This window comes from Lethenteron reissneri, chromosome 14 (assembly GCF_015708825.2).
Source record: "Lethenteron reissneri isolate LAM-NWPU_2019-01 chromosome 14, ASM1570882v1, whole genome shotgun sequence".
In the NCBI taxonomy this organism is placed as follows: Eukaryota; Metazoa; Chordata; class Hyperoartia; order Petromyzontiformes; family Petromyzontidae; genus Lethenteron; species Lethenteron reissneri.
The window spans coordinates 13,939,573-13,953,888 of record NC_083792.1 but is presented as its reverse complement, the minus strand read 5'-3'; the positions used below and the strand labels follow the sequence as shown (position 1 = coordinate 13,953,888).

At 45.4% G+C, this 14,316-nt stretch overlaps 1 protein-coding gene across 3 annotated transcripts in view; it reads right to left on the bottom strand.

Annotated features, from left to right (window-relative positions):
- Positions 1-14,316, bottom strand: part of LOC133342441 (latent-transforming growth factor beta-binding protein 1-like) — a 131,459-nt gene that overhangs the window by 19,623 nt on the left and 97,520 nt on the right. For 2 of the 3 annotated variants that reach the window (XM_061551630.1, XM_061551633.1), the window contains 9 exons: positions 13,688-13,813; positions 13,034-13,150; positions 12,461-12,583; positions 9,366-9,491; positions 7,986-8,126; positions 7,136-7,219; positions 6,326-6,388; positions 4,588-4,773; positions 1,274-1,342 (listed from right to left, as the gene is read on the bottom strand). In XM_061551630.1, the coding sequence (XP_061407614.1) occupies positions 1,274-1,342; positions 4,588-4,773; positions 6,326-6,388; positions 7,136-7,219; positions 7,986-8,126; positions 9,366-9,491; positions 12,461-12,583; positions 13,034-13,150; positions 13,688-13,813 (1,035 nt within the window). The remainder of the gene's footprint in view (positions 1-1,273; positions 1,343-4,587; positions 4,774-6,325; positions 6,389-7,135; positions 7,220-7,985; positions 8,127-9,365; positions 9,492-12,460; positions 12,584-13,033; positions 13,151-13,687; positions 13,814-14,316) is intronic. The other variant, XM_061551632.1, reaches the window with a different exon arrangement.

Sequence of the window (14,316 nt, the reverse complement as noted above, 5' to 3'; positions counted from 1 at the left end):
TTGTCAAAGAGAGGACAAGCCATAATGGATGATGTCACAGAAGCACAATAGTGAAAAATGCACCACAAACGTGTGAAGTGTCAATAAAGTTATACAATTCTTGTGACACACACAGACATATTAGATCATAAGAGGAAATCCCCCATCGTTTGATTTATAATACTGGGGAGGGGGACAGTCTCTCTTATCATCTTGACAATACGATAATATAATGCATGAAGACAATGTAGAATTTGGCACAATTAAAATGACAGCGAATTCGTGTGAGTGTTTCTCGCATTGTTTTTGATTAACAACAAAACATACATCATAATGCTGCTTTTATCTGCTCTGTCAATAAAGCACTGTACCTATGACGAACATTTTTCATCACTAAAAGACAAACAGTAAGGATGATCTTTTGAAATGAATTGTAACTCGAGTACAACATGGTTCATCTTCAAAGGGATGTTTTTTTATACAGGCCTGGCAAAGTTTATTCTTTTCGATACACTTTGCGCATTCATCTTTTTGATGCTTCCCACAAACTCATAACTGCGTGTGCCATATCAGCTCAACACGGCAGGCAGTGCTGGCCAATTTGAGCACATTCCTCCCCTTAGAAGTTAGAAGTACAAAGGCATATTTCCAAGCCAAAATGTAAACACAGCATTCCACCGTTTGACAGTGGAGTCAGGTGTATGACAATGATGACAGATCTTAGATTGATGGGCTTCAATTGATGCCTGGTGGTAGGTGTCTGTCAATGAAGATATGCTCAATGACAATGATGCCCATGATGACAGCAGGCCAGAGGCATTCAATACGGATTTTTGCCAAACTGCCCACGTGGGAGCCCCCTAGCAAGAATATTGAGACTCCTGTACGTTTCCCTTCAGTTAATAGAGCGGCAATGTGATCATAAAGATGTTAACAAGTAGGCAAGCAACGATCCATCGATTGATATGTTACGACCACAATAAATGCATGGAATTGTGCGCGAAAGAATGGATCACTCTGGGATTAATTTGTTGCACGTAATGGGTTACATTTAAAAAATCCGTTCTTGAATTGTGATGCCTAATTATGAAAAGTTACCGAATCATAGGCCTCGCGATGAGGTACAGGCGACGCGAGCGAATTGCTGACTGAAATGACAAAGGTGCAATAACCACCTCTAAATGTTGGGTGCTGATGAGGTTTAAGGTGATAAATGGTGGTGGTGGTGGTGATAGTGAGTATGATGATGCCAGTCCACATTGCACAACATTTCAAAATCAAACTCAATACCAACCTCGATATCCTCTCCCGTTGGGGCTTGGGACGAGTCCTCTTCCTTCTGGGCAAAGTTCGTTAAACTCCCCTGCAAGATTCAACAACAAACAACGCAAAGCCATATGGGCTTGCAACGATGTGGAACACACACTGTCATTACGAGGGTAACTGCCCATTAACAATGGGCGCCTTGATGTTACGTATCTAAAGCAAGGGCAGCTGGTAGTTGTAACAGCTGGCAGTTGGCTGCAGCGAGAGTAAAATAAGAAATATATAATAATAAAAACTATTTCTTTCCAGTTCAAAACCACAGACAACGTAATGCCAGAAAATCCCGGCAGCGTCCGGGCAAGCTACTTGTTAGGAAGAGATGAGGGCAATTTTCTTTTCAACGTCGAGGGTTTACATGTACCACTGCGGCAAGTCAGATCAGCTTGGAAATAAACTCTCTGGAAAGTACAAAACTCACAGATCGCTTGGCTGGCCGGCTGTCAACGGCAGTGATGTGAACGCGAGATTCCGCTGCGCAGTGCTCTGACACGGCTCCCCGTGCTGTAATTTCTGGGTGTATATTCTTCCACCAAACAGACTTAATTTATCCTGTACATTCGAGCTGGTGTTTATTGAAGAGGCCATACATTTTTCAAACATTTAACCTCTATTTATTTTACAAGCACAGGTTTGTATGTTCCTCAGTACAGCATGCGCTTTATTCCAAATAAGCTCAAAAGCCACTCTACCGGTGAGATAGTCCAGTGACTAAAGCAATGCATTCAATATTAGAAGTCAAATGCTTCAAACAGTCACATTCAATATACTCAATCCCGATGGGGGGGGGGGGGGCGTGGTAGCACAGTGGCTAACACACTGCGCCATGAAATCAGCTACCCGAGTTGCGACATCCAACCACAGTTGGGGCCACCCCTTCACCAACCCGCACTGAGCCAGCGTGGCTAGGTGCTGGGTGATGGTGAAACAACTCCCACAGTCAAACACGCAACGTTAGATGGTCTTCATCCAGCAGTGGATTTGCAATGCCTCTGTACATTATAATGCAAATATTTCAACCGAGGTGGTGTAATTGCATTCCAGAGCAAGTATCTCTCTGGGTCATTTATATCAAACATTACTGTGCTTTCTTTACCGAGCCACAGAATGTCTGAGCGCCAAACTTGATCGTGGCTGTAATTCTGAGGTCCTGCTCATTGCTGTGAGCCACCCATGTGCTCTTAATCTGTGCTCCCTGTAAACTGAGAAAGGGGGCGCGTAAACTTTTATAGCAAAAAAACCCATAATCCTTTTGTAAAAAGTGCGAATGGTTTTTTTTTATTCTTCCTTAGAATTTTCTGAGAAAGCGAAAACAGAATTGTGTAGGGATCTGGAGGCGATGCTATGTCAGCATAACAAATTGCGGAAGAAGGGATCTTACAGAAAGAAATGCTTCAAAATCCTACATGGTCGCTCCCTGCTGCTACCCATCTTGAAAACAGTCTTAATCCAGCCGTGTGGATAGGTATGTCAAAAGCAACAAGATAGGCAGCTTTGTTTTAAATAGACCAATATGTTTCAAATGGGTTAATGCTTCTCAACAGTGGCTAATTCCTTTTGCATTGTTACATTTGATATGCAGAGGCCCTAGACCTATAAACACAAATCAGCCGTTCTTCACGATAAGCAGCGCCAGGAGTGTAGGTGGCAGTTGACGTGATACTTCAGTCATCAGAGTTAACCAGTACAGGGAGACGCTTTCGTGAGTTTCAGAGTTCATCTGTGACAGGAAAGAGGAAAGATTGATGCTTGTCCCATATTGAGACAAACGCACACAGTGCAGAAGTTTACAGTCGACCTAGACAGTCTTCTCAGAGTTCTTTAGAGAAGTGACAATTATACTCGCAATAGAAGAGAAAGAAAGGGGCAACAGACTGGAGAGGAAGCGACCAGTGTATCTGAAGACGGAATAATCAGTCGGGGCTACAGCTTTACACCAGATGCTGTTAAACAGAACCGGGACCGCACTCAGACATTTCCTGGAAGCTCCATCCGATATATGACAGCGGTTTTCAATGGGATCAATTCGTTACGAGGCAGGATTTTAAGGGAACATGATTGTGGCTTAAAGAAAAACACAACACCACACGTAAATTAGTTCTTACTTTGTATATACGTACCTAAGCTGTGTCCGAGGAAGTCCAAATTCAGTTGAATACGTTCAGGTGCTGAATGATAGCTCTCTAGGGACGCCACTGCACTCGTGTATTGCAAGGCCTGAGTGCCGTAGAAGTGATACAACTAAACACAATAATGAGGTACCTGGCTGTAGATTTAAATAAATTAATATTCTCATGAACAAAGCTTCAAACTCGGGTCAGATAGCCCGTGGCACGTAGCCCAGGTGCGTATCAACAACATTAGCGCGCTTGTCACTGGGATTGCCTTCTTTGCTTTTTACGGCCCTTTAATCAATCCACTGCTCGATGAAGCCTCGTCCTTTGATTACGTTTTGGCAATTTCTCTTTGTTGTTGTAAGGGGTAAACACAGGGTTGCCACCTCTGAGGTACAAAATGACCAGGACATTATCGTGGTAAGAATATCTCACAGTTCCGGGAGAACTACGAACACATGCGAATAGTCCCGAGTGGTGTAATGTCACACAACTGACAAACAGCGTGGACTTTCAGTGTCCATGGAGGAATAACGGATGTCTCGGGACAGCTGCCTCAGGAAGAGAACCAGTGATCCATTGCCCTGGCAGCGGGTGGGGGTGGGGGCGGAGGGGGGCGTCTGCCCCGAGCCCCCCGCCCACAGGGGGCGCCTGCAGAACGCGGCAGCCCAAGTGATGGAAACGAAGCAAGCATTGGCGGCCGGTGGTTCCACTTTCTGGAAGGGGTGGTGGTGGTGATGTATCTATCTTGGGGGTGGCATGAGGTGGGGGAGACGGGAGGGGGTGAGGAACGATGACACCTTCACCACGGATGCCTAAAAGCTAAATGATTTTTTATTTTACCAGGTAAGGCCCACTGAGCTATACAACTCGTTTTTGGAAGTGACCTGGCCGCAAAGATAGCACAATGTGGAAATTTATATCAGCCAAATACTCTGAACGCATGTTTCTAAACGTGGAGGGAAAAACCGTAAGACCCCGAAAACAATCTGCACGACCATGGAGAGAACATGCACAGTCCAAATATACAGGTGCCAGGAATGGGATCGAACACACGACCTCCTGTATACCAGGCGAGATAGTTAACATCATCTTGCCACCGTGTCTAACTCTATGGATCCTGGTAAAAACCAGGGCAGGTGCAGGCTCGTGCCTGTGCCCTAATCCTTACCGGTCCCTTCCAGCGGGCAGGGCGCGGGCTCGCAGTCGGTGCCCCAGCCGGCGCCGACGGTGCAGCAGCACTCGTCGCGCGTCACGTTGCGCCCCAGGACGTTCCGGCAGACGTTCTCGTCATTGAGGTTGAAGTAGCACTCGCGTCTCTCGGCCGGTACGTGGGCTGCAGGCACGCCCACCGGCTCTGCCGGGACAATGGGGAAGCATGCGACGACGATGATGATGATGATGGTTCACCTCCACTTCAACCCAAAATAATCGCGAAGCAAGCATCACACGACGCATTTTAAAACTACATTCAAACTTTTTTTTTAAACCAGGTAAGGCCCACTGAGCTGTCTAGGTCTTTTTCTGAAGTGACACGGACACAAAGGATAGCTGAACGAAATGGCTTATCATGTGGAAATGTCATTTTTATTCATGGTCCACAGTTCTGCTTCTACTGAACCAGTTTTGCTGATAGGATGCAGTCCCCTGAAGGCCGATGGGTTGTAGAGAAACAAATATGGGAACGAGCCATTTTGCTCAAATAAATTAAATAGATCAACCAAAATAATCATTCTATTCAATGACAATAGAAAGCCCTAAAGTAATGCTTGCTATTATTTTTGCATAATGTGTTTTTACTTGGAACTAATACATAATTGTATTCATTTGGCATGAAATGATGTAGAAATTCATTGATTTACATGTATTCCTATGCTTTGCATGTATTGAGCTGTGCAAGAGAGAATTAATAATGTTTGATACATGAAAAGTATATGCAGACGAAAATCCTATTCATTTAAGCTGAAAGAGAAAATACAACTGAAAATGAGGCAGAAATAAATATAAAGAAATAAAAAAGGCCGTAAAAACAAGACAAAAAATGTATATTCTTGAACTAAATAGCAACCTCGAATTATGACAATTCATTACATTGCCAGAGAGGTCAGATCCATCACCTCCTTTAAAATCTCGCTCAATAGCAAGTACTATCATTAGACTGCTGTGCAAATTGTAACTTCAGTCTGTGGTATCTATGTGTAATGCGGGCGTAAATGGGCGGGGCGGATATGACGATCCGAGAGGGAGGAGTCAGGGTGACGTGGGGGAGAAGTTATAGCGGGGAGACAGGAAGCTATCTGGGTCAGTCGGGGGAGTGAAGGGTGGTGAACACGTTGGGTGGTCGCCGTGCCTCAGCCTGGTGGCTGAGGGGCTCATGACGGCGCCAGCCAGCGGGGTGGAAGAGAGAGTGGAGGATTGAGGTTGGAGATGGCGAGATAGCCACAGAGGCCACGAGGGGCTGAGGTAGGAAGTGGCGAGATAGCCACAGAGGCCACGAAGGGCTGAGGTAGGAAATGGCGAGATAGCCATAGAGGCCACGAAGGGCTGACGTTGGGAGGTGGCGAGATCGCCACGCACGGAGGAACAGGGAGCAGCGATGGAGCTGCTGTGGGGGCAGCCGGAGGGCTGCACCAAGAGCCTGCAGCGGAGCTGCAGGAGCGTGGAAGGCTACGGGAGCGAAGGCAGATGTGGGGCTGCCAGGGAGAGAGTCTCAGGAGGAGTGCCGTGTGGGAAGGAGAACGCGAACCCCAAATAAAGGACACGGAGTCAGAGAGAAGCATCCGAGTCCTTTTATTACATATGTATCATCTGTGTAGGACACGTGATGTCTATCACAATTTACATTTGGGCTTAGGTATCATCAGATTACAGGTGTTCTGCAGATTAAGGTATGTGGTTTGAGTATTTACCACGCAGTCTGGGCTCTTGTCCATATGGATGCTGTGGATAGTGCTCTGATGAGTCCACAAATTCTGGGAGTGAAACAAGGCCAAGGTTTTACATTGAGCAACATAATTTAAACTATGCCCTTATAATGTTCACAGTGACTAACATTTGCCATGTAAGTGTGAACGAATGCAGCGAGATAATTTTCACGCAGCCAGGCACGTTGGCTGTGCACGCCCGTGATCCAGCACTTTGCAAGCAGCAAGGGTTCGCAGATCACACACAACTCTCGAATCTGCTGGGCTTGTGAGGTAGCCACAACAAATGGTACAGATATTTCGATTCTTTCATCCATCTGTGTGGAGCTCTGCGTGTGTTTTCCCTTGTACGGGCAAGTTTTTGCCAAGTCCTCCTGTTTCCTCTCACTTGCAAAACACTGGAATTAATTAATGGTATTGGAAAATCTAGAATTGGCAAAACGTGCAAGTGCAGGGCACTCGTGAAAGAGTCTTGGGACTCAGTGAGGCTCTGCTGGATAAATAAAGAGCGTTGCTTTTAATATCCCTTTTCCTCACCTAACAGCAAATCACCGCATTCGCACAAACCATGACAGATGCGAATACTTGATGCACACGTGGAAAATGAAAAACTCTCCAATGTGCGACTGTGGTCATCCAGAACAGAGCATACGACATATAACGATGCACTGCCCGATTCACAAATGCGAAGGCGACGTTACGGCGATACCGACGCGGTTGTCTGGCTTTACCACCTCAGCGTGAACTTGTAGTTGGGGCTCTGCATCTACAACAGCCATACGAAAGAAGATCTACCTGGGTATCTTGAGTATCCTGGGAAGTTGTGGATTCCAGCCTGCAGAGGTTGTGGTTGAGGAGTGGAGGGGATCCCGTAGACAGCTGAGGATAAACATGCAATGCACATGTGACAGAATTGGCAGTTGCCACGCAATCAATTCTCAACATTTAGCACCACAAGAACTCCCAGGTGTTGTAGGCGTGGGGCTCTAAGGTGGAGATGACTTTGTTAAGTGTTCACCCTCGTAAGCGACAGTTTTACTTCGCTTACACTGGTTTCCTCCCACATGAAACTCTGTTTAATAAAAGTCTAGAGACACAGTGAGGCTGTCCTGTGAAAATTAAGGACGTAATAAGAACAATAATTTACATTGTGAGGCGAATTTCATCCGTGGATCCCAATGCGCCACCATGTATGGAAAGCAGGAATTAAACAGAGCCTGCGGGGTCAACGGCCAGAACTAGTGGGGGGTAAAGGCCAGTTTAAAGAGGTGAGTTTTCAAGACAGACTTCAATAACTCCAACGACTCCGATTGTCTCATTAGCAAAGGCCAAGCATCGCTCCAAAGCTTGGGGGGAGCTGCTCTGGTAAGAGCCCGATCACCCCAGGAAATTAGCCTTGACCTTGGAGTGCTGACAAGAAGGCGATCTGAAGTTCTCAGGGACCTTGCTGGAGTGTAAAAATCGATCTCACTTCCTGCGAGTATTGTGGTGCTATCTCATTGAGTTGGGTTAAGCCAATGAGCGCCTAGTAGATCGATCAGGATCTTACGACTGTGACAAGAGCCCGTATGCAATTGAGAAGCCGTGCCATGGGCTGTGCGGCTTGTGCCGGACGCTGTTCGTGGGAAAGAAGGTTGCTTCTCACCAGTGGGCTCCGGCACACACTTGCCGAGCTGCGAGTCGAACTCCTGATAGTCGTACGGGCAGATGCACAGGAAGGTGCCCTCCTCGTTGTCGCACAATTCCGAGCCGCACACTTCGGTGATCGTCTCACACTCGTTGATATCTGCCACGAGAGGACGGGGGAAGCGTCATTGTCGGGATGAGTTTATCTCGTTGAAGGATTCGTTTGTAGTTCGGTGATAATAAAAAAAATGTACTGGAGAAACCTGCCCAGGTGTGCTTTCTGTTTAATCATCTGCGTTCATCAAATAAATGAAATTCCTTTCCAACTTTTTTCCCCCATATAGTAAACAATTACGGGGTAGGATAGGGTTCGCTGGGAAGAAGGCAGGGGTAGGTGACTTGGTTGGGTGGAGAGGTGTGAGTCCACATTAAGTTCCTGTTCTGTTGACATCATTGATCTACGAATGCAAAGTAAGAATTCGCATCATTGCGAGCTGATGGGTTGTGAAAAGTTAACTTTAATGTTGTACATCGAGAAACAGATTCATGAGAGGGACATATTGTCTGCTCATCAATTGGTATTTCAGTTGACAGGACAAAGTTGCGGTGAGTTTTAGATAAAACAGAACCTAGTCAGGCTAAGCTCTCATCTGTGCATTGCCTCTGTGGATGAGATGTGATGATGGTTTACACAGTAGAATGTCATGGTGATACAACTACGTTTTGGTGGAGCTGCAGCACAGTAGTTTTCTCACTATGCTGTGAACCTAGCTACCGAAATTAAACGTCTGGCCATGGCTAACATCAGCGGTGAGCCATATCTGAACCAGACCTGGGCCTCTGCCATCGCCAACCCGCACTGACCAGCGTGGTGGAGTCAGGGTAAAGCATACACCGTGACTCCAAGACGGTATGGGAAGGCCTCAATCTAGCGAGCAGTGGAGTGGCTTGACAAAGGACTGCACAGATGCTTTATTGTTGTACAAGTTAGACGCATAAACATAAAGAGAATGAGATAAGGTACGACTGAAGACGTTTTATTTGGAAAAGACCATTAGCACTGAGCAAAATAAATAAGGAAGGTCTTGAGCCTCGACTTAAACAGGGTAAGGTGGTTGGCAGTGTGAATCATTTTTAGAATTCGTATTTCTAAAACTGTACAATATCGCATACCAGACTCAGTGGGCACTGACTTACAGGTGGATATGTGAAAAGGTCGGATATGACAGTTACTTCATGCACACACACCGCACTGGGTATGGGTAGTCCATTAACTCAACTTTAATAACGAATAACTGCGCGCAAAAGCACCATGGAGCACCGATCATCAAAGCGCATTTGTGACAGAGGCAGCTGTGGGTGACGCGTGCCTTCTTGGCGTCTTGTGTGGCCTACGTACCCACACAGCCAAGTCCCTCCTTCGCGGTCTGGTATCCTTGGTCGCAGTGGCACTGGAACGACCCCATCGCGTTAATGCAGTACTGGTGCTCGCTGCACGCGCTCGCATTCTCACACTCGTCCACATCTGCTGAGCAACACCAGAATCAGAATCATGATTTATCCTGGAGAAGCTTGTTTTTTTTCTCGGATCTCCAGTAAGGGAGGGCGGGTCAGAAAGTTACAACAACAATGCAAAAGAATGCTAGAGAAGTTTAAAGTATAGAGGACAAGTAAGAAAATACCAAAATAAATATACGTAAAGTTAACATGGGCAGTCCCCGGGTTACGAACCTAATTTGTTCCGGATATTTGTTCGTAATCGAACTGTTCGTAAGTCGGAACACAATAATGCGCTGTGTTTAAATGCCCATACGATCAGTGTTATGAAATGTGTTACGGCTCAACAAAAACGGAAGCATTGTTACACCCCATTGTTACACTAATAATTAAAGCATATTGTAAATTTGCATGTAACACTGTAAAGAAATACTGTACTGTGAGTTCAAATCTCCTAATTGCAACAACATTGAGGGACAAAATGAACAAATGTGAGGTCAGCGCAGGGAAGAATAGAAGTGTTTATGAGTTCTTGTGGATAAAAGAGAGGTGGGTGCAGTCTTGCTCCACTTCGGGATGAACACATCTCACAACTGGCTATTGATGCACTCGCTCAGCTTAAGAATATAATTAATGCTCATATACCCAGAGCAAAGGGCTTAATTTGTTCAACTTTCTCAACATACCAGATACGGCAAATGTGAACGATACATTTTGAAGATGAAGCGTTAAATGTATATAAAGAATAACACATCATATTCAATTCATTAATATTAATCATTTACATTTATTTTTAAGGTGCCTTCCACTCATGTCTTAAGGCGATTGACCGCTGACATAAATAATAATCGTAATGTATAGCCGCTGTTTAGCCCAGAGCTGGACGAAGGCTTCCCCATTCTGTATGGGTCATAAGGGTCGGTTGATGATACTTCAACACACTGGGCAAGTCAGGTTAGTTTAGTGGGGTTGAGAGCAGTGGCCTAATCATTGCACCACCGCTTCCCCAAACATCAATGCACTTGTTGTGTATGACTAGTACATATAGAAGCAGCTAAAAAGCAAAAAAAGTAATAAAGAAAGCAATGAACACGGCTTTACATGCGAGCATGTAAACAATGTGGCAGATGAAATCCTGAAGACTAAATACGCAAATTAATGTGCAAGCGAGCAGTGGGCGCTGGCGCGTATGTTCACCCCGCGCAGCTGTTCTGCTTGGAATTGCGTCACGTCTGCCACAATGTTTTTGTTCCCTCTTATTTGGTGTTCCAGTCTTCGGAGGAGCAATGTCTGTGTTTTTGAACCCGTTTTGGGAAATGGCAAGTCTCCGCCGCTTTGATGTGTTAACAAACGGAATAAAAAACGAAGTATAAGAAGGCCCTTCCCCTCCTCTTTCCTCCACTGAGAGGGGGCGGACTTGCAGTCAGTGTGCAGGAATGCGCCCTGGGTCACGCAGCCGGAGAGAGTCACGGTGTGACGAACAGCCTGCACGAGGCCGGAAGGCTGCTCTCAAGAGGATCAACGATCACCGGCCGATATCGATCTGACTTTGGAAAGATTAGAAGTGCAGTCACAACCTGTATGTTCTCTCAACAGGTAACAAAAGAAGCAGGTTGCTGACCCGTTTGTGCAGAAGCTCGAGTATTTTCCATTCTGCGTGCGTGTGTGTGTTTTCTCCGGGCATTCCAATTCCCGCATGTAATAACAATCAAAGTGAATGGCCTAGAACCCGTAAGAGGTCTTCGTTCATACTCTGCCCAAAGGTAGCTACCTACAAATGTAGCTGTCAACACCCTTATGGCCAGGCTAATTCAGACATTGAAACCTGGGAAACGGTTATCAGTAAGAGAATGCAGCTTAAATTCAAACAACATGCACTTATGCTCCTGAAAATTAAGCTTTGATATTTTCGCGAGCGATTCATACAAATACTGCATCATCAGAATAGTTTTTTAACAATACAACAAAGTGAGACTCCGCTAACACGATGTACAAAGAATGCAGTACAATGCAGTGGCTGCACATTTAAATTATTAAACGGGCACCGACACTCCCAAACCGATTGCACAAACCATATAAAACAAATAACCTAATGGGACACAGGAACAAGCATTTAGCAATTTGTTTAAAATATAATCCTAGCACGTTTATGACAGTCGAACAAAATTATTAATCTCAAAAAGCCACATCCTGCAATTATATGTGAATCAGTATCAAGAAAACAGAGCAGTTGAATGCATTTTACGTGTAAGCACCCTGAAAAATTAAGCCCCAAATAGGGAACATTAGCCACAATTAGGACCAGATGCCCCAGCCAAAGAGAGAGAAGTTTGCTTTGTTCTGATATTTAGAAGAAGAAAAAAATACTAGAAGGGAAACATGGAATGTTTTTTTTTGTCAAACCACTCTGAACAACATGAAAGCAATGCCATTTAAAATTGTAAACAGGGCCCCAAATATAGCTGTCAACACCCTCAAGGCCAAGCTAATTCAGACCCTGAAACCTGGGAAATGGCTCTTAGTGAGGTTATACATCTTCAATTCAAACAACATGCACTTTGAAGTGCAAGTGAAAATGCCAGTGCCCAAAAGCCATAAAGCAATGAACCAGCTCATTTTGGCAAAAAACATGATCAAGACATGCTATAATAAAAAACAGACTCACACACACGATGCTAATTGGACTGTAAAGCATGCAAAAAAGCTGGGGTGCTGACACATAGCTTATTCAACCAGTGTAAGTCCTAAAGCATCACACTCATGTAACAATCATTTCGTTTCGGATATGAACGTGCCAACATCCTGTTGTAAAGGGGCTTACCACCCACATGGGGATGAATAGGAAATGTAAAAAAATGTAGCATTAAATGCAGATTTTTTTTTTATTCTTCCAGATATGATGACACGAAAAAATTCCGGGAGACACGTGATAATATGTGATTCAATCTCAAGCACAATTCTGGTGAAGATAATGTGCCAGGGGCACCGCAGTGGTACCTGCACACAAGTCTGTGCCGGGGAGGGCTGCAAAGCCCGGCTGACATCCACACTGGAACGATCCCACCGTGTTGATGCAGGTGCCGCCTTCACACTCGTTGCCCGTCTTGCACTCATCGATATCTAAACAAGGCGAGCAAGTGATGGAAAATCACTACCACTTGTCACCCCTGTATGTTGCTCATTGCCTGGGTAAGAGGTAAAGTGCAGCCCTCTAATTGATTGCTCCTGCCACTGCTGGTGCATTTTTAAATGCAACTGTAATGTATATATTAATAACATGTATCAAAAGCTCAAAATATCTCCCCATAAAATAATCAAACACGAATCTGGTGGGTGGTGCTGGGCTAAAGTGTGCGTATTCCCACCTATTCCAAGATGTGTAGCCCAGCGTGGAAGAGTAGGCCAAAATAGCCTCTCGAGAGGCCCACCTGTGCGTCTCTCGAATGGAGGCCCTTCTGCCGGCAGTGATTGTGTGAGCAATCAATTTCAGGGACACACCATTTGTCCTCTTACCCCCCCCCCCCCCCCCTTGCAACATGAAACGCGTGAGCGTGCCGGAGGCTGTTTCACCTCGACAGTTGGTGCCGTCGCTGAGCTGGAAGCCGGGTGGGCAGGAGCACTTGAACGAGCCGGGCGTGTTCACGCACTCGCCGTTCTGGCACGGGCGCTCGGCACACTCGTCCACGTCTGCGTCGACACGTAGATGTGCACGTGAATCCCGTGTTGCACGCACGAGAAGACATCGTCGTAATCTGTCCCTTCCATCAGCTCATTAGCGGCAATAGGGCCAAAACAATCCTCTGCCAGGGTGATCTTTCGTCACCGGAATTCCTGTCTTCCAATACTCCTCTCTTTCCTCGTACTTTTGTGTGTATCCAAGTACGGTTGTTAATTACAATGGTGGGGGATAGTCTATATATATACACAAATTACTCATTTTTATAAGGGTCACCATGTGACATTAAAAAATCCCTTTCACTTAAGATTTATATTGCTCCTTTTGTGGTGTTTTTTTTATTTTAAATTCGAGACCTGGAGATATTTCTGGAGCATTGATGTAAGGAAAAATTACGCACGAGTTGTGTGTACGTACGTATGTATGTGTGTGCGTGTCAGGATCAGATTTCTTTGTATTTATCCTGGAGGAGTCCGATGAGCTCATCCGAAGCTCTTTTTCACAGATGTCTGTCGTGCGTGCGGTGTCCGCACGGATGAATTGCGTACCATCGCAGCGCTTTCCATTTCCGGACGGAGTGAAGCCCGGGTTGCAGGAACACCTGTAAGACCCTTGCAGGTCGATGCAGCGACCGTCCCTGCAGACCGCCATGCTGTTCAGACACTCGTTCACATCTGCCGCGGCGAATGAGCAGGAAGATGTTTTTGTTAATCTGGGCAATACGCCTTTCATACACAAGCTCGCGCATCAACGGTGCGTGTCCACGTGATCGAATATCCGATGTAGATGCTGCGGCCGTAACAGAACTCCCAATTCCACCAAAGTAAGTTTACCTAGAGGAGAATTTTTCTGGACACAAAAGCTGGACTTCAGTGTGAGCACTGTGCCCCAGCCATCGCAACGCGACGCTCCCCTGCCAAGCATGCATCTCGCTAACTCGGTTAACCAAACGAATCACAAACACAGTGAAGTTGGAACAATGATACATTTATACAAAACAAAATCCGCCACTATTTATCTTTGTGCGTAAATGTATTTTTGCCAATTGTGTGTGTTTGTTTAAAACAAATGTTAAAGGCCAACTAAAGTAAGCAACTATAATAAAATAACCCCCACTGAAAACAAATATATAAGTGTGTAAACAAATAAAATAATAAATCTTTCTGTTTGCACAAAA